Source organism: Tamandua tetradactyla, chromosome 2 (assembly GCF_023851605.1).
Source record: "Tamandua tetradactyla isolate mTamTet1 chromosome 2, mTamTet1.pri, whole genome shotgun sequence".
NCBI classification, from domain to species: domain Eukaryota; kingdom Metazoa; phylum Chordata; class Mammalia; order Pilosa; family Myrmecophagidae; genus Tamandua; species Tamandua tetradactyla.
In genome coordinates, this window is record NC_135328.1 from 147,090,671 (window position 1) to 147,118,285 (window position 27,615).

Sequence of the window (27,615 nt, forward strand, 5' to 3'; positions counted from 1 at the left end):
TGCGTCTCGAAACGCGCAGACCAGCATCCTCATTGTTGTCTACGTCCATCAGGCCCACTTGGGGACACGTAGCGAGCATCTCCTGCACAAGTTGCTGCAGGCACTGCTTTCGTCTCCTGCCCCCACCGGACCCGAGGCTTTTGTATATAATATTTCTTCCCTAGCCTATCTGTTAAACGGCTTGGGCTCACTGTTACTAAATACATGAATGACAAAGAACGGTTCTTTCGGTTGTTAATCTTCAGGCTACTGCCCAGGGATATTCTGAAAAAAGCAACTGAACCCAGCAGCTCGTGCTAAGAAGCCAATCCACATGGAAACAACGGGAATCATATCATTGCTATTTCCTAAACCTGCCGTTTTGTCGGGACATTTAGTTTTTCTTGGGACCTACGCTTTGGTGTCGCCTGTCAGGCGAGACGAGAAACTTCCGGCGCGGGGAGAGGCGAGGCTAGGAGCGCGGTGGGCAGCGAGGCCCCCGGCAGCGACACTCTAGCCTGCCTGCGTCGATGGTGCCGCGAGGCCGCCGGGCCGCCGCCAGGGGGCGCGGTGGGCGCCGCGGGCCTCCGAGCTGCGCGGCCGGCCGAGGCCGCCATATTGGATGCCGCAGCCGCCGCCGCCAGCTCTGCTCCAGTGTCTTCGCCGTGCGCGGCTGGCTCCTGCGGCCAGAACGGTGGGGAGCTGAAGCAGGAATCTGTCAGAGGAGAAGGGAGAAGGAGGTGTAAAGTGTAGGGGTCGGAGACAGAGAGAGAGGGAAGCACGAGCGCGCGAGGCGGAGAAGCGGAGGCGCCGCGGCCGAGCCCTGCCCCGCCGCCCGCCTGCCCCAGAGGTGCCCGTTCGTTCCCGGGCTGAGGTCTGCCGGCCGGTGGCTATGCCGGGGTCTCGCTGCCCCTGAGGTCTTTCCCGCCGCCCGCTCACTCCACGCTTGTTCGGGCCGCGGTTCCCCTTTCTCCGGGCCGCGCCGCCGCCGCCGCTGCGCTCCCCCACCCGCGCAGGGCCGCCGCCTCTTCCGCCGCCACCCGGGGCCTCCGCGCTGACAACATGGAGGCCGTGAAAACCTTCAACAGCGAGGTTGGTACTGTGGCCCAGCCCCCAGCCCGGAACCAGCCGTGTGAGGGGGTGGATGCAGGCCTGCGGGCCTTAGAGCGGGCAGGTGGGTGGGTGGGCGGCGGCCTTGTCCTCCGTGGGGGAGGGGTGTCCGGCAGTCGGGGGAGGGGTCGGGAGAGGCCCAGGCCGGGGAGGGTCCGGATGCCCGCGCCCTGTGAGTGGCTGCGGGTGGAGGCGGCCCCGAGGGCCTTTCCCTAGACTCGGCGGGTTTCGGTGCCGGGGCGGCCTGGGACTCTGCCGCCCACCCTTCTTCTCGGTCGTAGAGGGTTTAACTGGACGCACACTGCACTCTCCAGACTTTCCGGGGTCTTCAGGGAGGCAGGTCCAAACCGGGGGCAGTGGGAAAAGAGTACCTGCGGGGTGGTGGCCCCCGATCACGTTGCACGTAGTGTTTGCAAGCGAGATGCTGTTGGCTAGGTAACCTGCCAACCGGGGACCTGGGCCACGAAGATGGTTGGTAGGGAGGCAAGGTTTTTCTGCCATTTCTTGTATGCTTTCTCCCCCCTCATCACAACCATCACGACCTAAAGGCTCAAATGGTAGGAGAGTCAGATGGTTAGAGGAATGTGTGCATCTCAGATCGCTAGAGATGTAAAGATGCTGAAGGAAAGCATTTCCTAGCGGCTTATTCAAGTATCATTGCAAATCCTAGATTTTTTTTTCTAAACACAGGATTGTCCAGTTTTCATTATTTAAGTGGATTTATTAATGTGAAGGAAGACATATTGATAAAATATCGTTACTTTTAAACTACTGATTTAAATAGACCTTAATGCAAACATTAATAAATGTAACAAGTGCGTTTTTACACAACCAGAATGATCGTACGTAATTACTTGTATGTACACTTAGAAAAAATAATTTAAATATGATGTTATCTAAATTGCAATAATTTATTAATCTAAATGTGTAAGTGCTAATACTTTATTCAGTAGTATGCTTGTTGAGCAATCTCTTAGATATTCACCTCTTAAAGTACCAGACTATTGCTGTGATAATCCTAATAGGCCGATATTTTTAAAAGTCGTGTAACAAGCTTTATCTTACTTGCACTCTCACTCTCTTATTTTTTTAAAGATTTAGCATTTGGAAAGCTTAGTGAAGAGGCTAAAAGTTGGGTAACATTCATATGTTTGGGGCTCTCCATAGTAGAGTAGAACAGCAGTGACCACAGTACCTGCAGCACTTTTTTTGTAAAGGATTTTCTTTTTTTTTTCTTTCTTCTTTCAACTTCTTGTTAAGTCATTAGAATAACTTGGGAAAATTTTTCCAGTTGATTTATGATTTTATAGCTGCTATTTTGGGGGCAGATACCTCCAGCTATGAAGCATGTTTCCACTGCACTATGCTGTAGTGGTTAAACAGCATTGAACAACAAAAAAAATTAAACTATACTGTATTTAATGATACTGTATTCCAATTTATTTTTAATAGTTTCATGATTTATTAGTTTCAGGGTACAGGAAAAATAACTGTGTAACCTTTTTATTTGCTGCAGAATAAGCACTGGTATATAATTATTTTAAGATTTTAAAATTATATATATATAAAAACTTTCCTCTTATTTCCACTGCAAGTATTTGATTTCCCCTTTCCCCCTCACCTTTTTGACATATGTGTTCCTCTTTGAGTTGTTTCTTATAGGTCCTGCCCCCTCCACCCCCACGGCAGTTTTACATGTAAGCCCTCATCTGACCTCTGTAAACAAGTGGTTAACACACTATAGTGGTCACAGTAGTGCCTAGTGATGTGGAAATGTCACTTTCTGTTTTTCATTTTAGTGTTGATATTAAGGATAAGGGACCTATATTTACATGCCTGTTGGTGTTTCACTTCTCTTCTCAATGAATCGTCACAGGAACCTCAAATGTGTAGTAGAATTCTCTTTTTGGTGTATGTAGAACTCTGCCCTTTCCCCCTAGGAATTTTAAAGAACTTTAAAATCTTTTAACTCCCTTATTTACTAACATGTTTAAACTTCACCCAGTTTGGAAATGATTAGCATTTTAACATGTTTAAACTTCACCCTGTCTGAAAAATGATTAGCATAAAAATCATAGCTGTACAGATTCCCAGACAGAGTTAAGGAAGGGATAAACATTAAAAGAAGATTCAGAGTAATATACTTTTTGTGTGTGTGGTGACGGGTAGGGGAGATGTTTAAACACAGTACCAAATAATCTTGTTATATTTTTCCTTTTTTGAGTGTAGTTTCTATGTGAATTTCCATAATACTTGTTGATGTAGTAAAAATTTGGTTGTTGCATGTTAGCATACAGTGGGAAATAGCTCAATAATGAATATTTTCATGTTAATCGTGTATTATAAAGAGCAAAAACAAAACAGGAATCTGAGTTACAGGATTAGGAGAAAAAGATGTTTTAGAATGTTTGCTTATAGTGAATGTGGCTGAGCCCATTAGAATTCTGCTGAATTTAAAGGTATTTTGAAGCATGGAATTGTCAAAAAATTCCATTAATTTGTCTTATAAGGCAGACAGAGTCAACTCTAAGCATAATCATTGTGTAATGTTTACCAGCAAGATTTTTTTTTCCAACAAGATACTTTGATATTTCATTTCAAAATGTTTAAAATATAAAAAGCTCAGCTTTTATGGCTTGCTGACTTGCAGTTTTTCACAAGATTGAGTCCCTCACACCCTTCATTTTCTGATTTAGTAGAGAAAATTGGTTTGAAAACAGGAACAGATCAGAGACTTTTAAATTAAGAATATAAATTCTTCATCTGCAAAACATTGTTGAGCATCTGAAATTCCCTGCCCCTATGCAGAATAAGTAGAGTGTTTTTTTCTCTCCCTGCTTCATAACTCTGTAAACGGGTTCTGTGACCTCCCACCACTATGCTAATAATCATTGTCAGAAGATTGAGTTTTTCAAGTGCCCACTGTGATAGTTTCATAGGAAAACCATACTTTACAGATAAGTTTCATCACTATAATGAAAGAATTAATCCCAAAATCAATCCTGAAACCATGAAATAAAATTTGTCCAAATCGGAATATAAAACTTCCTAAGAGTCAGTGTTTGACCATAGGAGATTATTCACATTGCAGGGTATTATAATTATAGCTGCTCTGAGATGTTGTAAAATGGTTTGAAGTTCTCACCTCAGTAAAAAGAGTCTCACATATTGACTGCTTAAATCTGGACCATTTTAGAACCATAGTTGGTGCTGGAATGCACCAATTTGATGTCAGCACTTACGGATGGTCATCGTATGGATGTCATTCTGGTCTTTTTTTTTTAGACAGGAGTAAAAAGAAAAGAATGAGGAATGTATGACTTTCTCTTTAGAAACTTACTTTCATAAAATGGGAACTCTTAAGGCAATATTTGGAAAATATGAGAACCTATTTTTGCATTGGCTATATTTGACAAGAAAGTAAGTGGAGGAGGTGTTTTACTTGTGTATTGGGTTCGCTTGATTTTTAAGGACTTTAGAAAAAACATAGCCATAATACCATTACACGCTACAAAAAGTTAACAATAATTCTTTAGTATAATCAAATACTAGTCATGATCAAAATTTTTAAAGTTTCCTTGTATAGCTGTTTGCCTTACTGTAGTTTTCTTCCCCTCCGTGATCCATTTTCTTTTGCTAATCTGAATAGGTAGATGTAGTACTATATGCAGAGATGTGTCATAAAAATGAAGGTTTTTTTTTTTTGGTTTGTTTGTTTTGCATCAGCAGGCACCAGGAATTGAACCTGGGTGTCCGGCATGGCAGGCGAGAATTCTGCCACTGAGCCACGTCGCACCACCCAAGATTTAATTTTAATGTTTGACTTTACCTTGGCTCATAAATTCTGAGAGGATTGTAGTCCCTTTCCTCACTTTAGGATACCTAAGTCCTTAGTGAATTTTTTGTTTTGCTCTGGGGTCTTTTGGTTAGTCCGATAGCTTACTCCTTTTCTTTCTTTTGTTTAATCCAGTTATTTTTCTCAGATAAGTTGGAAGTTTGCTGAAAAATCATGCAGAAGAATCATAGTTCACACATATCCCCCTCCCCCATTATTAATACCTTGCATTAGTGTGGTTGACAGCTTACTCTTTAAACTGCTCTAGGATGCAGACTTCCCAGAGTCAGTTTGACATCCAGAACATTTTCCTTATCTTCCATATCAAAGGTGAAATCCTTCTTCCACCAGATTTACCCCATTCCAGTTTTATCTTCAGAGGGTGCATTTTGTCTTAACTAAAGGACTTTTTATAATGTGTCCCAGCAATATCTAGTAGTAGACATTGGTTGTTAGAGAAAATGGTAGAGTGAATAAAGGCATGTGAAATTTGTTTTTTGTTTGTATATTTCCCCTTGTGTTTGGTTCAGGAAAGGAAATTTATGTGAAATAACTTTTAAACATTGCCTTTTTCATTCGTTTTTGTGTACCAGGGACTGTTCCTTTTCTTTCCTGTATTTATTCTCTATGAGTGTTGTGGTTAGTTGTATCAATCAGGCCATCTGTTTTGTTTCTATCTTGTGAAAATCTTGTAAAGGTGTAGTATACTTAGTGTTATAAAGGAAGTGTTCACACACATACAGACCCACACACACCATTGTCTAGGATAGGGTTTCTCAACCTTGACACTTGATACTTGAGAATGATAATTATTTGTTGTGTGGAGCTGTTTAGTGCATTGCATGATGTTTCATAGCATTCCTGGCCTTTACCCACTAGAAGCCAGTAGCACCCTTTCTGATTGTGGCAAACAAAAATTTCCCAGACGTTGCTAAATGTTACCTAGGGGCAAAGTTATCCTGGTTGAGAATAGATTTAGATTTAAACCGTTTTAAAACATCTTTACTTTCCCATGAGGCCTGTACATATATAGCATAACGCCTTAACACATGGTATATGCTAAATAAAGATTTTTTTGAATGGACGATCTCATCCAAGATGTTAGCATTTCTGAACATTTGATTTTCTTCTTTATAAATGATTGATTTGAGATTATATTTGGGTTTCTTATTAGTTGGAAGATTCTTTGATTAATACATAGCAAGCATTATTTGTGTGTGTGTATGTATGGTGAGCATCACATTTCATTCTTTTCCCATGTGACTATCCCATTCATTGAATTGGGGGAGGGGGCGGGGGGGGAGTGCATGGGGCAGGAATTGAACCCAGGACTCCTGCATGGCAGACAAGAATTCTACCACTGACCTATGCTTGCAATCCCCCATACAAGCATTATTTTGAAGTCACATTTTATGTCACTGTAAAAGTATGAGAGATTAGATGGAAAGCTTAAAATCAAAACTCTGATCTGTATATTATTTTCATTTCTTACTATGTGGAGACTGGAAATGGTGCTATTCCATTTAGGTTCCAATTTGGTTAAATGGATTCTGAGTTTTATGTTTTATAGTAATTATGTTCTCTGCTATTTTCAAATCTTTTCCTCTTTTGTTTTCTAGTATAAAACAGCATAAGGTAAAGATTTTTTTTCCCCTTAACCACACTTTTGAACGCTAGAATATAGAATAATTGAGACCTATGATAATGATTTAAGATATAAAAAATTTTTTTGGCAAGGTTGAAATCTACATGATAAAACAACCATTTTATTATAGACTGGCATTGATTTTGTTGTAGTAATTTTTTGATTAACATTTGGAGGACTTTTATAACCTCATCTTCTAAATAGTCGTCATATTTTATGATCACTCTTTTTTTTTAGAAGGGGTGTATAGTTGGCTTAGAATTAGAGATGGTATTACTGTTTACACATGCAACTTCAGATACCTCTTTCTAGAACCAGTTGTGCTGTTACTGGACAGCTTCTTACTCATAGTGGTATGAAAGAATGTAATCAACCTTGTCTTTGAACACTGGATGAGCTCCTGCACTCTTAATTGAGCTCATTTTATGTGGTTTTGTTTTCTCAACATCTTTCTCTACTCCTCTCTCTCAGGATTGTGCCTCTACTCCTGCTTGTACAGACTGCTTTTCCAGCAGCATGGACACGAGAAGCATAGTAAGATGATCATAACCCACATAAGGCAGGCCCTTTGGAAAATATTAGGTTTAAATTTAGTAGTGAAATTATGCACTGATTATATGGGCAGTACTTGGGAACAGAATAAAGTTTGTCACTTAGAATATATCAATAATTTTAAAGGGACTATGTAGGGAATAAGTTGAATTTCTTCACAAAAATAGGTTCAATGAAAAGGAAAGTTATTGTACTTATTAGTGATCATGGATGATATATCAACTCTTGTTACATTTACTTGCATTCTGCTCCACATAATTTTACTTCATTTTTTTTAAAAAAAGAATATTACCTATTTGAGTGAATTGTAGTCCTCTTAATTTGATGGATGGGAATGAAATACATCTTATGTTTTGATGTAGTTCTTCAAACTATAAGATAAATTATTGACAGCTATGTTACAGAATAGGGAAACAAAAAAACTAAATCAGTTTTTTTATTTCCTAATTATAGAGGAGCAGATTGTGGTAGAAATACTACTAATTATGAGAAATTAATGCTCATAAGAAATTTTTCTATAGCGTGTAATTTCTTATCTACATAAATTATCTCTGAAGTTTGATGGTAAATGTGATTTATGTACTGTCTTCTAATATTGGTTTTATGCACTTATTTTGTCTTTCTAATTTGTTTTGTAAGAGTTTATGATGCAACCACATTTTAACTTTCCAGACATTGCCAAGTGTTCCCAAGGGGCAAAATTGACCCTGATTGAGAATTGATTTCGGTCCCCTGTTAAACTGTTTTAAAACACTTCTGTATTTTCTCATGAGCTCAGTCCATAGCACAGCATCTTAACACATAATATATGCTAAATAAGAATTTTTTGAATGAATAAACGATCTTGTCCAAGATGTTAGCATTTCTGGACATTTGATTTTCTGCTCTGTAAAGTACATGAGTAGGGAGTAGTATGTGAATATATTATGGTATTTACTATGGTTCTGGAAATAGAAGGATGTTGGAAATTACTGCAATTTAATCAGAGTGGGGAATAGGTTTGTTCATGTTCTTTAATGACAGACTTGAACCACTATTATTAATGTATGCCAAATTCATTTTAAAAATAATTTTGCAGCCTTAATGTAGGTTATATAGGTTCATTTGATTGACTTAAGAGTTCATTCTTTTATTCATTTGTTCGTTCATTAAACCAGTACTTAATGTATGCTTACTATGTGTCAGGCAGTTTCTATCTGCTGGAATACATTGGTAAGCAGAACAAGCAAAGACCATATGCTCTTGGAGCTTATGTCCTTATGATCCTTATCCTTTTGCCTTGTCGGCTTTGTGTGCAGTGAACTTGTTGCACAGCTAGTGAGGCCGGTAGGTATAGCCTACTCTGAATTGTCCTTTGTCAGGGTTTGTAGTCATTGTATCACTTCTGTAGGCTCAGTTCTGCCTGGTCCGTGCTAAAGACCTGGTCGTTTAGACTCCAGATTGCTTGTTTACTACTTCATATAGAAACTCAGCAGACAGGCTTACTTACACAAGAATATGGACCTGTTTTTCAAGACTGTGATAATGAGACTAGCTACATTAAATTTTATATTATACCAACTTGTTGTATGTTTTTAAAAAAATTTCCATTTGATATTTTGGAATCATAACAGTATTTCTTATAAAATAGGGCTTTAACAATGTTTTCTTTGGTCCAGGAGATGTATTCTCTGCATACAGATGGTAAAAAATCTTTGGACTATCTCTCTGTTGTAAAGTTATTTTCTAAATTTGATGTGATTCCTCATGTTTCATTTGAATAGCTTGAGAGAAGGCTAAAACAGTTTAGGTGCTGTACTTAAGTGGGTAGAATTGAGAAATAATGATTTTAAGATTTCCATAGAGTGATACTGGTTCACAGTTTCTTCAAGGTTGACCTAGTTAATAACTTCCTTTATTTAGTAATATCTTTTACACTATAAAGTTTTATGACAAAATAAAAAGATATGTTTGAATTTATTGAAGTACTTGACGTATATGTGTAAAATCCTGTAAAATAAAGGATTTTTTTTTCTTAGTCATTTTCCCCTTCAGATAGAATGCTGAATAAGTTAAAGTGTTCACAAACCAAAGCGTTCAATATAGCAGATGTCTAATTTAGTTTCTAAAACGGCTGTGTGTTATAATGAAAAATGCCTGGATTATGTATTTTTGAAATACTTTTTATTTACCAAACATTTGTTAACATTTGTGAAAAGTGAGCCAGTTTATAATGTTTAGTGTTTTATACTCTGCCCCTTTCTCCCATCCAGGATAGTCTTAAATGGATCTTTAAGATAATCTCTGAGACAGTAGGATAGGTGCGCTCTCCATTTTGCAGACTAAGAAACTGAAGCCCCCCATTGTGATTTTACCAAGGAAACATAGCTTTTTAAGTATTAGAGCGGGGCCTAACAGGACCCAGGTATCTTAAACAGTGCTGCACATGTTTTTCTTACCCTTTTTTTATGTATGCTGTATGGCGGGGTTACATTTCATTCTTTTTCCATGTGAGTATCCCGTTATTGCAGCATCATTTGTTGAATTTTTCTTTGTTTGTTTTGCTTGTTTTTTGGGAGGCGTGGGGGAGTGCATGGACCAGGAATCGAACCCGGGTCTCCCGCATGGCAGGCGAGAATGCTACCACTGAACTACCCTTGCACCCCCTTTCTTACCCTTTTGAGTAAAGGAGAGCTATCACTCAGTTTTTCACAGTTCCTTTTTACTGGCATGATGGCCAAAAATAATAAATTAACTTTCTGTGTTCCATAGTTTTTTATTTTTACAACTTTAGATATACAGAAAAGTTGTAAGAATGATACAGAGAGTTCTGTGTTCCATTTATCTGCATTCCTCAACCTCATGTTTACCATCTCATTCTTTCTCTCCCCGTACGCAATGCCACACACAAACTGTTTTCTGAAGTTTTTGTAAGCTGCAATCATGATCCTCTTTTTCTCTAAATAATTCTTTGTGTTTTCTAAAAACAAGGACATACCCTTATATAACCATAGTACAGTCATCAGAATCAGGAAATTGGTATTTCTACGCTTGTCTTCAGACACCAAACCGACCAGTAATATCCTTTATAGAAAGAGTAAATCTTACATTACACTTTGCCTTCACTTGTCTTGGGTCTTTACTTTCCTCCAGTCTGAGATAGATGGTTAGTCTTTTTTCTTGTCTTTCATGACCTTTGATGATGCTCGATAAGACAGGCCAGTTATTTTTAGAATTCCCTCAATATGAGTTTGGCTGCTATTCTTTCATGATTAGTTCATGTTGTGTATTTTGATAAGAACATTCAAAAGTAATGTGAATCATATCAGAAAGCACGTTATGTCCATTTAACCTGTTAATAGAAATAATTAACTTTTATCTGTAAGCTTTCTTCATCATAAAGTTATGTATTTACGTTATGATTAATAAATATCTTATGGGGAGATATTTTTGAAACTATGTAAATATCCTGTTACTCATCAGATTTTCACCCACTTGGTTTAGTTTCCATTGATGGTTCTTTACTGAATCAGTATTATGATGATTACCAGAAGGTGATTTTGGTGTTCTTTACTAGTTGAATGTAAGAAAGAGCTTTCCTTTCTCTGATTTCTGTAGGTATGTTTATATGCATATCAGGGTGGACTCACTGATTCTTTTTTATTCATAGGGTTATTTTGATGCTCAGACTGTCTCAGTTTTGTACGGTATGAGCTCCTTCAACCCGGCTCCTGTGGCCTTTCGACAGGTGCCCATCCTCTTTTGAGTATTCCCTAACACTCTATCATAGTAAAATATTTCCTAGGAATCACCCATTTATTCAGGGATCTGTAGATTCTTTTATTGTACAATAGTATTAAGAAAACAACATCTGGAGGCCAAGTAGAGATGCTCATTGCTGCTTGAGTAGCTTTGCTTCTAGGTCCTTTAAGCAAATAGAGCTAGAATATGTGCATTTATTATTATTGTGTATATTAATGTATCTGTTTTATTTCTACCTGTCTCTCTGTACCTATCTAAAAAGCCTTGAGTTGATCATATCTCCAATTCCAGCCCACCACTGTTGATAGGGTTCATTCAAGCCTTCCCCTTTTTCAAATCTGTAATTCCTTCCTCTGACAGTTATCCACAATATATTTATCTTTTTATTTGCTCAATCCTGAAATACAGAGAAAGTAGTTTCAGAATTGCTAAACTATATATCTGTGAAAAACAAACCAATTAACTAGAAAATAATATTTGTTTAGAGTTCTTTTTTTCAGCCTGAAAGTATATAGTCAAAATACTATATTCAAACATCACTTGGTTAGTTTTTTTTCCTTAATAATAGTTTTTCTGTTTGTTTGAAGCATTAAGCAGATTCATGTTTTTGTTGTCCGTATTTCATTTGGGGTTTTCGTGCCTTCGTGTTTGTTTGTTTTTTATCTTATTTTTTAGTATGTAATACATTAATGATTAATTAGCTTTAATCCTTTACTTTTTCCTAGCTTCAGCAACATAACCACTTATGCTATAGTAAAAAAAACAATTACCACTTACTAATGTTCTTCAAATCAAATAATATTCGTGAATTCAGAGCTTGGATGTGGAGAAGGGCTTAAGGTGAAAAATTTGTTTCTCATAGTGCAGGTTCAGCTCATAGGTGAAAGAAAGCAAATATTCAGAGAATTTTCTTCCTCTTGTGAGTGGAATTTCAGACGAGGGTGCATATTTTTCTGTAGAAGATCAGATGGTAAATAGTTTAGGCTTTGTGGGCCACTTAAGGTCTCTTTTGCTTATTCTTTTATCTTTTTTTTTTTTAACAATTCTTTCAAAATACCTGAGGTCCTACAGAAACAGTCTCAGGAACCCATAGTTTGCTGACACCATTGCAAACTCACACCTGAGAATTGGATTAGTAGCATTCTGTTCTAAATCATAATTATAATTGAGCGGAAAAATACACTCAGTACAGACTTCATGAAACTTAACATAAAAATTATTTTGAAAAGCCGTCTAACGAAAATATTAATTCACTTAATTTTTGAGCCCCTGCCATGTGCAGATAATTCTCTAGGCTCTGGGGGTTCACTAATGTACAAGGCAAGCGTCCCTTCCCCCTAAAAATTCTGCCCTCAAGGAGTTTATATTCAGTTTGTGGATGTACTTTGAAATCCATAGTTCTTGTTTTTCCTGATTTAGTGACATTTTATCTAGCAAAAGTTGTTTTCATGTTAATTGCAGAGAAAACATTTTTGCTGGAAAATAGTAAAAATGTAGAAAATGATAAAGATGTATCTGGCTCATTCCTTTCTGTCTTCCTTTTTTGTGATGTATGATTATTTTTATTTGAAAATGAGTTGATGCTTTGACTTACGAGTTAAAAGACTCATGTAACCACCTCACTTGTTAAATGAAGACAATAAAATAAAACCTCACTAATTGATACAAATAACCTGATCTTAATTTAGTAATAAGTATGTTGTATTACAGAATTTTTAAAAGTGTATTATTAAAGCACAACACAGTAGTTCAGCTAACTCTACTTTAAGGCTTCAGTGAATAAATGAGAATAAGAATTATATTTTATAAAGAACTATCCAAAATTGAGGACCACTGTGAAAGTAGTTGCTTGTGTTTTCTTGAATTAGTGAGAAAGTCTCCTAATAATGTCACTATTCATTTACTTAATAAACGATCAAGAACCATTAATTTTCAGGTTTTCCATCTTATCCTTGGCTTCAAATGTTGTCAACACCTTTGAATAAAATCGGTCAAATGAATTTTTACCATGATATAGGGCTATTGTTTATATGGCTTCTAAGATAAAAGTAATTTTTCTATATGAATTTAATAAGCCAGTAACTGCTTTTGTAAGGGTTATTAACATCTTTGCCCCCTTTTTTTTTATACACCAGGAGAGGTGGTTTCTATTTTTATAGCAGTTCCTCTTAATGAGCAGAGTTCTCCTAATTCTCTTTTCCAATTTAGCATATAGCTCAGAACCTCTGTTGAAGACCTGTATGTGCTTTGTGGTAATTAGAAGAGCAAGGGTTGTGACAAAGCTGAATGGTAGTAATAACCTAAAGGAGTTGGTCAGAGGTTGCAACATTATTCTTTGTACAAATTTACCAAACAGCACCTAGATTTATTTGCAAAACCAAAAGATTAAATACCTCAGGCCTGTTAGAGATGTATCAGTTGATTCCAAATAATCTTGACTGCTTCCCTTTATTTTACTAGTCTTTCAAAATTGTCAGACAATTTTGTTATTTTATTGTCATACGTTTTTCAAAATGCTAGGATACATTAATAGCCTCTGAAGGTTTTGATGTAATAGCAACTGGTGGTTGAAGAGAATGCAAGAAAATAATTACTAGTTTTTGAGTTTTGATATTTAGACATATTTGCCATCCATTTGGTATTATAGTCTGCAGAGTGATTGCCAGTGTTAATCAGATATGTCTCTTTTCTTAGAGAGCTCATGTTTTTAACGAGGTAATTGTGATGAGTATGATAGAAAGGGGAATAATGGAGCCTAAGTAAACTATCTGTACACTACACTATATATACAGATGTACACAGAATGCAAGGAGAAGAATGGTGTAAAGAGTAGGGGCATTTTCAAGGAAATGACAACTTCGGATGGGAGTAGGATTGAGGGTAGTGATTGGAGAATTAGGCAAGGATATTCTGAAGAATGAATGGCCTTAGTATACTATGCTCAGGTCTTCATATGAATCAAAAGGGAGTGGAGATTCTGAAGCGTTAAACAAAAAAGGCCATCTTTTGGGGGCAGGCAGGGGAGGGATGATAGAGAAGAAGAGGGTGAAATTTAGTAATAATAGGGAGTTAATATGAGGAAGAGAATGGTGCCAGGGTATTGGCTTATGTGACTAGGTGGATAATGACGTGGTACCACTCACCAAAATAGGTAAACTAGGAGGATCAAGAAGCTTGAGGAGAAAGATAATTTGGGGGTTTGGGTTAGATAAGGATCATTTTTTTCCACCTAGAATGAAAACAATATCCTCACTATGGAAGGAGGATTAAAATCACCTGTAACTCAACCGTTTGAAGACTTCCTGTTTCTAAAAAACAATGCTTTTGCAATATTAACAGTATTTATACTGTTTAGTAACAGTAGTTATTTTGTTGCTATTTGTTGAATCATCTTGAATATTTGGTGTCTGTGGGACATCAAGGTAGAGATAGATGGATATATGGGTGGGTCAAGTACCTGGAGAGGATAGAGATGATTTAGGAGAGGGTACAGTTGTCTACGGAGATTATATGAAGAGAACCAGGTTTAGAGCAAAATCTTGCGGAATCTTTTCTGTTCCTTAGTTTTGTTTATTTGTTTTAAAAATCCAAGCTTTGACCTTTATTTTCCTTCTGTCGCATTGTTTGTGAGTATAAGGAGATTTAAAAGCAAGTCTGCATGGAACATGCCTGATTCAAATTCTGCTTTTACATCAGATGTTCTTGTATATGTTTAAAACTTAAGTAATATATTGAGTGGTCTATGAGTAAAATTAAGGATTTGAATTTCGTTTAATAAATTCTTATTAAAATTTGTTAACTAAATCCTATTCATATCATTCAACATTTTATTTAATCTCTTAGTCACATAGTTCCTTATCTTTGTCTGTAATAAGCAGTTTATTATGATAATGGAGTTGTGGTGAATCTAAGCTCGCGATATCATTAGAAATAGAATCCATTTTTCTTAAGCTACAACTGTTTGGAGATTTATTATGAAGAAGCTTTAAAAATGCATGCCTCTTTCTTATTCTCTTTTTGGCCCTTTCATTGTTACTAGTACTCCTAAAATTAAAAGGAGGTAAAATTTATCTTCTCATTTTGATATTTACAAAGACATGCGAATGAACTGAAATTAAAGGAAGGTGGATTGTTTGGATTCAAGTGAAAATTTAAACTGACAAAGTCATTTTTGTGTGTGTCTGTATTTGTTTATGTTTATTAAATTTTTCCTTCTATGGAGAATCATTTCTGTTGGCTGAGTGGGTTTTAATTGTACAGTACTTCCTTACCAAGGAATATCTATTTTTCTGTGGCATCTGTGTCTGGGTACTCCTTGGTGATGAAGTATTGTACAACCAACTGCAGAAAAGTAAAAATAAGAAACCTTTGAACCTTTAAATATAAAGCTCATGTATCTTGTGCCTTTTTTGTATGAGAGCAATTATTAAGTCTGTATCCTTAGCATGATGTACTACTTCCTTTTAGATTTTTCTTTGACTGTTCTTTATAAGTCTCCAGATATAGGTGATTTAAAGTATGAAAAGGCTACAAATTAAGTATGATGGCTGTCAAAGAAGGATGTGACAGATGACTGGCAAGGAAAGAGATAGTGGTTTTGCCATTATAGAAAGTGGGATTAGATAAGATTATCTTTAGTATCCCTTAAATACTTATACTAATGAACAGGTGTTCTAGTTTGCTAGCTTTGGACCCTAAAAAAAGACATGTTTTCCCCATATACAAAATACATTCATTTCATAACAATATTGGAGAACCTTAAACCATTCCAGTAGCATTTCAAATACAGGATTAACACAAGATTAAATCAGTACAAAGTCTCATCAAAGTTAGTTAAAGGCTCGTACAATCCTAAGAAAAAATTGTCCTCTGGCTTTGAACCTGTAAAACTCAGAACACGTTATTTACTGCCAACATATAAAAGAGGAACATTCATAGTGTGCTGGTTTGAAAGGATGTATGTCCCCTAGAAAAGCCATGTTTTAGTCTAAATCCCATTTAATAAAGGCAGAATAATCCCTATTCAATATTATATATTTGAAACTGTAATCAGATCATCTCCCTGGAGATGTGATTTAATCAAGAGTGGTTATTAAACTGGATTAGGTGATGACATGTCTCCACCCATTTGGGTGGGTCTTAATAAGTTTCTGGAGTTCTATAAAAGAGGAAACATTTTGGAGAATGAGATTCAGAGAGCAGAGAATTCTGTAGCATCACAAAGTAGAGTCTACCAGCCAGTGACCTTTGGAGATGAAGAAAAACACCTCCTGGGGAGCTTCATGAAACAGGAAGCCAGCAGAGAAAGCTAGCCGATTATGCCATGTTCGCCATGTGCCCTTCCAGCCAAGAGAGAAACCCTGGCCATATTCACCGTGTGCCTTTTCACTTGAGAGAGAAACCCTGACCTTCATCAGCCTTCTTGAATCAAGGTATCTTTCTCTGGATGTCTGTGATTGGACATTTCTATAGACTTGTTTAATTGGCACACTTTCTCGGTCTTAGAACTTAGAATACTTGCAACTTACTAAATTCCCCTTTTTAAAAGCCATCCTGTTCCTGGTGTATTGCATTCTGGCAGCTAGCAAACTAGAACACATAGGATACATGTACCCATTTCCATACGGAGGAAGGAACACAGGGGTCACTGGACCCATACAGTTTCGAAAACCTGCAGGGCAAAGTCCATTCAATTTTAAAGTCTAAGAGTCATTTATCTTCGGGGCTTTAGAAAGCAGCAGTCCTACCCTCTCCAAGGGCCTACGCAGAGGCCTGCCTCTCTCTGAACACAACCTTAGGGGACATTGGGGAGACCACCTTTTTCTTGGCTCCACCCTTTCCAAGCATCAGGGCTGCACCCAGGCTCTCTGCCGTCTCTGCACATGCTCAGCCCCTCCATGTGGTGGCAACCAGGCTCTCCCCAAACCCCAAGGAATGTGCTTTACCCTCTCCAAGGCCTGAGGCGGCAAGACTTCCACTGAAACAAGGTGGAAGGCCCATCCTCTGCCTTTGGGGCTAACTTACCCTCTCCATGGGCTTGGGGTGAGTCTACTCTCCAGATTCGAAGCTTCTTGACTTCAGACCTCAGCCGCCATGGTTTGCCTCTAAAGTTATTTTTCCTCCAATGTGTCCCTTCTCTGAACCCCCCAGTCCACACTGGCAGCAGCTCTGTTTATACAGGTCCCACAGCACTCTCATTGGCTTTCTATGCAGTTACCTCGGACTGTGCCCATCAGACATAAGGAGTTTCCACAAATCCTTCTTGTTTAACTCCATGTCCAGTCCTGGCTTTCTCTGAAATGGCAGACTGGTTTCTTGTTTGGCCAAATCCTCACAAGGGACACCATTCTCTAGGGTCTCCTTTCCTGGAAGCCCAGAATTTTCTAGAACATCAATTTCTAGTTTCTTTGTATCCAAGAGTTCAGTTTTCAGCTTATCTCTTTCCTGCTGCATTTTGCTATAAGCTGTGAGGAGAAACCAGGCTGCACGTCCACATTTAATTTGGAGATCTCTTCTGCTAAATATCCAAGTTCCTAACTTTTAAATTCTGCCTTCCAGTCAGAGCCACTAGTCAATTTTGCCAGATTGTCTGCTGAGTCTACATTTCTCTCAAGATTCTCTTCAAAACATTGTAGGCATTCTTTGTCAAGGTCCTCATAACTCCTCCAAAATCTTCCCCTTATCCATTTAAAAAGACATTGCAACATGTTTGGTATTTGCAAACTGCAGCAGCACCCCACTCCTGGTACCAAAATCTGTTCTAGTTTGCTAGTTGCCAGAATGCAATATACCAGAAACAGAATGGCTTTTAAAAAGGGGAGTTTAATAAGTTTCTAGTGTACAGTTCTAAGACCGAGAAAGTGTCCCCATTAAATAAGTCTATAGAAATGTCCAATCACAGACATCCAGGGAAAGATACCTTGATTCAAGAATGCCGATGAAGTTCAGGGCTTCTCTCTCAGTTGGAAGGGCACATGGCGAACATGGTGGCATCCGCTGGCTTTCTCATAGCTCTACAAAAAAGAGACTCTCCAAAATGTTCCCTCTTTTAAAGGATTCCAGTAAGTAACTCCGCCTTCAATGGGTGGAAACACATCTCCATGGAAATCATCTAATCAAAAGTTACTACCCACGATTGGGTGGGCCACATCTCTGTGGGAACAATCAAAATGCTCCTACCCAGCAATATTGAATGGGGATTAAAAGACATGGCTTTTCTGGGGTCCACTGCAGATTCAAACCAGCACAGCAGGTTTTCTAATTAACCTTTTTAGCCTCAATAAGGATTGATGATGACTTCCCTGACTTCCTCTGAAAGTTGTTCTGAATACTTAATATTTAATATTTTAAAAAAGTATTTGGAAAACTTTTTTTTTATTTGCAAGTATTTGGAAAACTAAAGAGTACTAACTAGTTGAAAGAAAGGTAGTTTTTTTTAAAAAAAAATTGCAACTTGGGAACCTCTGTCATTTTGGCCATCTCTGTGGCTTTGGAAAATATCTTCATATTGTATTTTAAAAATAGAAAATGTTATGAGAATTATGAGTTATAAAGAAAATGCTGTGTTGTTCAGCATGTTGTACAAATTGGGAAAACAATTGAACAGAAGTTTTGAACAGAAAATAGTAACAAAATACAGACCATAATGTGTATTGGACTAATATTGTAACTGGCCATCATTTATAAGAATTGTGGTGTTTTACTAAATCCAGCAAGGTTTTTAAGAAAATGAATTTTTTTTGATGCTGTGTAATAGGGGTCACATTTAATTCTTAGAAAGTGAATTTTAAAGTGTAATAGGAAGTGAATGTATAGCTCAAAATATTTCATATATTTATAATATTTATACACATATTTATAAATGCATGTAGATCACCCTGGAGGGTAACTTACCAGGTTGTTAACTAGTTATTTCTGAGGAAAGAAGTAAGTAGGTTAGATAGGATGCAGTGAATGAGAACTTTGAAAAATTTGAATTTTTCACAGTGTGCATTTATTACCATATTATTTTTATAATACCACCCCCACTACCACCACCCCCAAGTAAAAAGAACTATGCGTTTTAGCTTTTGGGAGGAGGACGCAGTTGGCCTATTTAACATTATTTGAGTTTAGTCCTTTAGAGGAAGGAAGCTTCCTTGTGATAAGAACTTGAAGACCCTTAGGCCTTATTGAGGATGAATTAAAATTCATATTTAAAGGGAATTTAGCTGTTATTTGATCGATAAACTCAAAACCTTTATAGATATGTTGTGTTTTGCTTAGTCTTATTTGCAGAGTGATAGTATATTTACAATCATCCATCATATTTTTTAGTGGTTCAGTTATATATGTTTAGTTGATTGCTAGCTATTGAACTATTTTGTTTTGTTTTTGAAAACCAGATTATATGTATGAGTGTCTGGGTAGCTGGAAGAACTGGGTTTAAGACATGGTTCTGTAACTTTACTGGCTTGAATTTAGTTGAGTTATTTACCCCAAATGTATATATCTATAACAAGAGAAGGATAAATGCCAATCAAATTGGGCTTTTATGAAGGTAAAACTGGCATAATAGTTATGACAGTGCTTAATTGACAGTGCTAAAATTAGTACTTATTACTGTAATATCTTTCTCCTTTATCACACAGCTACCTTCCCTCCCCCCTCCCCCCCCCGCCCCGGCCACGCTTTCTCACTCTCTCTACCTGCCTAATCTGTATTTGTTGGTCTCACTACTGCAATGACTACTGGAAGTCCTGGTGGGTTCTTATTCTGCTTATTCCCCCTTTTATATTTAGCTTTAGTATTTATTCTTTTTTTTTCCAACTTTTTCTCTTCAGGAATGACTTATATTTTTTCTTTTCTGGGATTCAGTCTCGTATCTTCTAGGTGTTTTGTGCACAAGTGCACTTGAGATCTGTTGCTGTCACCAAAATCTAAACATCTTTTCTTCATACATATCTCAAACTTTTTTACTTTCCTCTTTATGTCAAAAATACTTCTTTCCAGGTCATACTACTCTTACTTGATTAATCTCTTCAAACAACTGTTTGCTTGCATCAATTTGTATTTTTAAAAACCTTTAGATTCCTTTGCCTTCAGTGAAACTTAAGTGCAGAAATCTTAGCTATGGATTTAAAGATTTATTCAAGAGTTTTAATAAGACTATATATATTTAAAAAATAAATATTCTTTATCACATACATTGTATATACATGACACTATGAAATAGTAAGATTTACTGTAAGCAAAGCTATGCACTATATATTTTTATCTGTCTTGTTTTTGAAACTCAGTGATTCTCTAATAGGAAAGCACAGAGTTCTGTTGAAATTCTAATACATTCCAATCAGGCACTGTCCACTTCTCTCATCCTTTTTTACCAATCACTATGCGTAAAGAGAGATTTATTGATGAGTGTGTTCTAACTGTAAATGATGTACAGACAGAATCACAGTTGCAACGAGAATACTCTTTCTAGTCAGCCATTTTCTTTACTAAACCTTTTTTTTTCTGTTCTTCCTGACTGGGTGTATATTTCATTTGTCTGAATACCTATCCCAGTAGCATTTTGTATTTTGCCACTAAATCTTGCCTTGTACTCTTGTTTTCATGAGGCAAATTCTGAGGGTCTCAGGAATCCCCAAGTTTTGAAATACCACGTTAGAATATTATTTCTCTGTTAAATTCATATGGGAGTATGAGGAGAGAATAACCAGGATGCTCAGTTACTAATAGTTAAGTAAATTCTTTCTTCACACAGCAACCTTTTAATATACACACTTCAAATTATAACCTGATAAAATTACCAGCAACTACATTTTTTTCTGGGTGTGGGGGGGTGCATGATCCGGGAATCGAACCTGGGTCTCCTGCATGCAAGGCGAGCGTTCTCCCACTGAACCACCCGTACACCCTACATTTTTGAAACCTTTCAGGCCATTTGTGAATTGCCAGAGCTGACCATGGTAAATATCAGAATCCTGAGAATCTATTGTATTATGATAGTTACATGATCTTCCCTCCCCCCAACAGAGTTATTTGAGGTGTAGCTCTTTCTGCCCGTTAATTTTTGTTTCTCAAAGGGCTTAATATTGTGCCTGTCTACACTAGCTGGTTAATGAATGTTAATTTAATTTGGCTTAAGTCACTGTTACAGTTTGAGCTATTAATTAGTTTAATTTGGTTTTGTATTTCTGAATTCCTGTCTTTATTTTACTTTGATAGTAAAACTATCAATCTGAGTAAGAATATTGTGAATGCTTATGATTAACTCTCAAAGTAAATTTGAAAAAAAATACAAGAATGATGGTTTTATTATACTTTATGTTGCGTTTGGGGGATTATTTCAGAGTGAAATGTTCTGCTGCATTGAAAAATGTTCTTTGTTCCATGCGGTCTGGTATAGGATTATATTGACGGGGTTGCAAAGCTTATTAAAAGTGGAATTATAGGGGTGGGCCATACCAGAGGACCCGGGTTCGATTCCCTGTGCCTGCCCATGTTAAAAAAGGGGGGGGAATTATAGGGGGAAATTAAGAGGAATTATATGGCATTCCACATCTTTGAGCAAAATAGATCTGCATTCATGTTAAATTAAGATGTGAAGAATCAGTCGGGGGCGGGCCGCGGTGGCTCAGCGGGCAAAGTGCTTGCCTGCTATGCCGGAGGACCTCGGTTCGATTCCCGGCCCCAGCCCATGTAACAAAAACGGAGAAACAGAATACAATAAAACAAGAAAATGTTTAAAAATGTTTCCCTTTCTTCCTTCCTTCCTTCCTTCTATCCTTCCTTCCTTCTCTCTGTCTTTCCTTTAAAAAAAAAAAAAAAAAAAAAGAATCAGTCGGGGCAAAGATGGCGGCTTAGTAAGGTATGCGTGTCTTAGTTCCTCCTCCAGAGCAACTACTAGGTGACCAGAAACAGTGCAGAACAGCTCCCGGGGCCACGGCAGGAACCGGACACACAGCATACCCCGGTCTGGACTGGCTGGACCGGCTGCGAGACTCCGCTGCGGTGAGCTCCCTGAGTGGCGTGCGCTTCCCCGGGCCGCGGTGGCTGGCGCCCCTCCCTCCCTCCTTCCCCGACCGGCTGAGAGTCTCGGAGAGGCAAGTTTCCCAAGCCGCGGCAGCCAGCAGCCGGCACCCCTCTCGTGCGGGCAGCTTCCCGGACCGGCTGCAAGTCTTGGATCAGCGAGTTCCCTAAGCCGCGGTGGCCGGCGCCCCTCCCCCACAGGCGGCTGCCCGGAGGGAGAGGAGAGAGTTTCCGACAGTGGCAGGGACTGGGTCCAACCAAACACCAATAGTGGCATTAATAAAGGAGCCACAATATCTTTTGCTGGTGGGACCTGCAGGCAGACAAGCGCCACATACTGGGCAGGATAAAAAAAAACAGAGCCCAGAGACTTCACAGGAAAATCTTTCAACCTGCTGGGTCTCACACTCAGGGAAATCTGATTAAATGTCCAGACGCCAGCAAAAAATAACAAATCACACCAGAAAAATTGAAGATATGGCCCAAAGGAACAAACCAATAGTTCAAATGAGATATAGGAGCTGAGACAACTAATTCTGAATATACGAACAGAAATGGAAAACCTCTTCAAAAACCAAATCAATAAATTGAGGGAGAACATGAAGAAGGCAAGAGATGAACAAAAAGAAGAAATGGAAAGTCTGAAAAAACAAATCACAGAATTTATGGGAATGAAAGATACAGTAGAAGAGATGAAAAAAACAATGGAAACCTACAATGGTAGATTTCAAGAGACAGAGGTTAGAATTAGTGAACTGGAGGATGGAACATCTGAAATCCAAAAAGAAACAGAAACTATAGGGAAAAGAATGGAAAAATTTGAGCAGGGCCTCAGGGAACTGAATGATAATATGAAGCGCACAAATATACGTGTTGTGGGTGTCCCAGAAGGAGAAGAGAAGGGAAAAGGAGGAGAAAAACTAATGGAAGAAATTATCACTGAAAATTTCCCAACTCTTATGGAAGACCTAAAATTACAGATCCAAGAAGCGCAGTGCACCCCAAAGAGAATAGATCCAAATAGGCATTCTCCAAGACACTTACTGGTTAGAATGTCAGAGGTGAAAGAGAAAGAGAGGATCTTGAAAGCAGCAAGAGAAAAACAATCCATCACATACAAGGGAAACCCAATAAGACTATGTGTAGATTTCTCAGCAGAAGCCATGGAGGCAAGAAGACAGTGGGATGATATATTTAAATTACTAAAAGAGAAAAACTGCCAACCAAGACTTCTATATCCAGCAAAATTATCCTTCAAAAATGAGGGAGAAATTAAAACATTTTCAGACAAAAAGTTCCAGAGAATTTGTGACCAAGAGACCAGCTCTGCAAGAAATACTAAAGGGAGCACTAGAGTCAGATATGAAAAGACAGAAGAGAGAGGTGTGGAGAAGAGTGTAGAAAGAAGGAAAATTAGATATGATATATATAATACAAAAGGCAAATGGTAGAGGAAAGTATTACCCAAACAGTAATAACACTAAATGTTAATGGACTGAATTCCCTAATCAAAAGGCATAGACTGGCAGAATGGATTAAAAAACAGGATCCTTCTATATGCTGTCTACAGGAAACACATCTTAGATCCAAAGATAAACATAGGTTGAAAGTGAAAGGTTGGGGAAAGATATTTCATGCAAATAACAACCGGAAAAGAGCAGGAGTAGCTATACTAATATCCAACAAATTAGACCATAAAACAGTTAGAGGAAAATGTAGGGAGATATCTTATGAATCTTACAATTGGAGGCGGTTTTATGGACCTTAAACCTAAAGCAAGAGCAGTGAAGAAAGAAAGAAAGAAATGGGAGCTCCTCAAAATTAAACACTTTTGTGCATCAAAGAACTTCATCAAGAAAGCCTACACAATGGGAGACAATATTTGGAAATGACATATCAGATAAAGGTCTAGTATCCAGAATTTATAAAGAGATTGTTCAACTCAACAACAAAAAGACAGCCAATCCAATTACAAAATGGGAAAAAGACTTGAACAGACACCTCTCAGAAGAGGAAATACAAATGGCCAAAAGGCACATGAAGAGATGCTCAATGTCCCTGGCCATTAGAGAAATGCAAATCAGAACCACAATGAGATATCATCTCACACCCACCAGAATGGCCATTATCAACAAAACAGAAAATGACAAGTGCTGGAGAGCATGTGGAGAAAGAGGTAAACTTATCCACTGTTGGTGGGAATATCAAATGGTGCAACCACTGTGGAAGGCAGTTTGGCGGTTCCTCAAAAAGCTGAATATAGAATTGCCATACGACCCAGCAATATCATTGCTAGGTATCTACTCAGAGGACTTAAGGGCAAAGACAAGCGGACATTTGCACACCGGTGTTTATAGCAGCATTATTTACAATTGCAAAGAGATGGAAACAGCCAAAATGTCCATCAACAGACGAGTGGCTAAACAAACTGTGGTATATACATACGATGGAATATTATGCAGCTTTAAGACAGAATAAACTTATGAAGCATGTAATAACATGGATGGACCTAGAGAACATTATGCTGAGTGAGACTAGCCAAAAACTAAAGGACAAATACTGTATGGTCCCACTGATGTGAACCGACATCAGAGAATAAACTTGGACTATGTCATTGGTAACAGAGACCATCAGGAGATAGAAATAGGGTAAGATAATGGGTAATTGGAGCTGAAGGGATACAGACTGTGCAACAAGACTGGATACAAAAACTCAGAAATGGACAGCACAATACTACCTAATTGTAATGTAATTAGGTTAAAACACTGAATGAAGCTGCATCTGAGGTATAGTTTTTTTTTATTATTATTTTTTTTACTTTTTTCTCTTATCGTTTTATTTTTTTCTGTTGTCTTTCTATTTCTTTTTCTAAATCCATGCAAATGTACTAAGAAATGATGAATATGCATCTATGTGATTATATTAAGAATTACTGATTGTATATGTAGAATGGAATGATTTCTAAATGTTGTGTTAGTTAATTTTTTTAATTAATTAAAAAAAAGATGTGAAGAATCTGGCTAAATTTGTTTTGCTACCTTAAATTTGATTATTTAATTACTTTTTGACCCCAGTAAGTTAATGAAAGTTAAATCAGCATATATTTGAATACCTGATATGTGCAAATATTTGTTTTAGGTATTGTACAGGTTATTAAAAAAAGGTAGCTATTGACGACTGTGTACTGAAGGTTTAATATGTAAGGCTGATATTTTACAAAGTGGATACTGTATATGGTATATATGCACACATAAATACATGGATATACTATTGGTGGCATGATATGATTTTAGGTGAGAAAGTTATTTCCCCTTTCCATTCTTTTGATTACAAATAGGTTAAAAACTCATTTTGGTACTGTTATGTCTTTTGCATCTCCAGATATTTGCTAATCTTCTTTAAAAAACCAGAAGAAAACAGAGTTAGTGCTTTAAACCTACTTTGGTCAAAGCAGTGTTATCTAGAAATAATTTTTTTTTTTTTTTTTTTTTTTTTTTTTTTAAAGGAAAGACAGAGAGAAGGAAGGAAGGAAGGGAAACATAGACAGATAGAAGGAAGGAAGGATAGAAGGAAGGAAGGAAGGAAGAAAGGGAAACATCTTTAAACATTTTCTTGTTTTATTGTATTTTGTTTTTCCGTTTTTTGTTACATGGGCTGGGGCCGGGAATCGAACCGAGGTCCTCCGGCATAGCAGGCAAGCACTTTGCCCGCTGAGCCACCGCGGCCCGCCCTAGAAATAATTTAATAATGTTTTCTTTTCTTTGTAATTTTAATATTGCCTTCTTTTAGGTTTTTCTGTGCCATGGGCTAGAGTAGTTTCTCAAAAAAAAAATTTTTTTTTATCATAATACACAGTAAGTACTATACTTTATGTCATGATCCAATAATCACATAATTGTAAATGTAAAAGGCACAAAAGTTTCACTCAGGATTAGTCAGTGAATTTCAATCTTTACTATTTTATTCTCTTCTCTATTATTTTAACTTGTCTAGAATTACCTTGGAAAAGTTTTCATGTAGTGGGTTAGATTATGGTTTGAAGAAATAAAAGGCCATCCTCGTTGGAAAGAATGGCATAATATGGGAAAAGAGATTTTTGGTTCTTCTTCTTTTTAATTTTAAGTTAGTTGTCTCTACCCAGTTATGTTTAATTACTATAACACATTTGTTCCTGAAACTTTTTTCTCATCTTGTTTTTGTAATTCTTATCTTTATGAAGTTGTTATTATTGCACATAGTTTGTATTTGTCATTTAACATATACAGTTCCTTATTTCTGCATTAATAATGTCTTTATCATATTAACTTAGTATATCTAACAATGTTATAACCGAGTAAATTTCTTGCTGGGTATTTAGGTTGTGTGTATATGTACATTAATATATTTTACTGTTATGAATAACGTCAATGTGAAAATAATCATGGTTATGCTCTTTTGCTTCTTAAGAAATGTAATCACAAGTTTTGTAAAATAATTATGGCTCTTGTATTCAGTGACATACTACTTACGTCTTTCACACATTATGTTACTCAGCTTTAAAATCCCCATTTGATTCTTTTCTGTAGTTTAATATTCTAGGCTGGAACTTCTGTCTATGCATTGATTTCCATGGTGTTCTACTTTATAAAGGATAGTTAACAACTTTTTACAAATTTTGTATGATGATTCCAACATCTTTGTCATTCTGGGGTTGGCATCTGTTGATATCTTTTCCCTTGAGAATTGGACAGTTTTTCCAAGTGTCCGTGTGTGCACGCATGTCCAAGGTTTGGTGTATTTAGTTTGGCATATATCCTGGACATTGTGAATATTGTTAGACTCCATTAAAATCCTCTGAGAAATGTTGATTTTGTTGTTTGTTTTAGCAGGCAGTCAACCTGATTAGGTTCAGGTACAAGTTTTGTCTCACCTTCTGTTTATAGTGATTTCAGTGTTAGTTAGGTGTGCCCAGAATATCTGCTACTCAAGAATTGGCCTGGCCATTGGGTTGTGTTTGACATGGATTTTAATTCTAAAAGCCTCTGCTATGCTTTTTTGTGTCTGTTTCATGCAGGCGTAGTTCCAAGATGAGCCCAGGACTTAAAATAGTTCATAAACAAATTTAGGGGATTCTCTTCTCCAGCTCTCTGGGATTCTGGCTGTCTCTGGATCCAACAGTTCTCTTTTCCCCTGCGCGCCCCCCCCCCCCCCCCCCCCAGTCTAAAGGGCAGGATCCTTTGTAGGTTTAACCTTCAAAGCATAGTGGGGGGGGGGAGGGAGAAAAAAAGGGGAAACCACCCCTGGCCCTCCCCACATAAACATACATTTCAATAATGGGGGCCGCATTCACTGTTCCTTTGGTTAGGGAGATGGATCTTTTCTTAGAGTCTTAAGTGCCAATTGGAGCTGCCTTTGGTCCATGAAGAGAAAAGAGATGGTCCTTTTGCCTTCTTCTCTGGCTAGACATAGGTTTTTTCCCCTAATGTTTGTATTTTTAGCACTGTTTTGTGATTCTGCTCATTCTGGGATCAAAATTAGGAGATAGTAGAAGGGGAAATAGACTATGAAATGTACCTCTTCTTCCACACATACTCCCCCCTCCCCTGGTTTTATTGGTCGTTGTTCAAGTTTCGACTTCGGTCTGCATTTATTCTGGAGGTTTTAGTTATAATCAGTGGGAGAGATAGGTTGTGGTTGGCTTACTCCATCTTGTTTGGCAGTGTAACTCCTATGGTATGTTTTTGTTTGCATGCTTACTTAC

General features: G+C 37.5%; 1 protein-coding gene across 4 annotated transcripts in view; it reads left to right on the forward strand.

Moving 5' to 3' along the window:
* The first annotated feature begins 984 nt into the window (after positions 1–984).
* SCAF8 (SR-related CTD associated factor 8) overlaps positions 985–27,615 on the forward strand; it is a 224,653-nt gene continuing 198,022 nt past the window's right edge. For 2 of the 4 annotated variants that reach the window (XM_077149336.1, XM_077149334.1), the window contains exons 1-2: positions 1,004–1,071; positions 7,041–7,103. In XM_077149336.1, the coding sequence (XP_077005451.1) occupies positions 1,042–1,071; positions 7,041–7,103 (93 nt within the window). In that variant the 5' untranslated portion in view covers positions 1,004–1,041. Of the gene's footprint in view, positions 1,072–7,040; positions 7,104–27,615 lie in introns of all 4 variants that reach the window. The other 2 variants (XM_077149338.1, XM_077149337.1) reach the window with 2 other exon arrangements.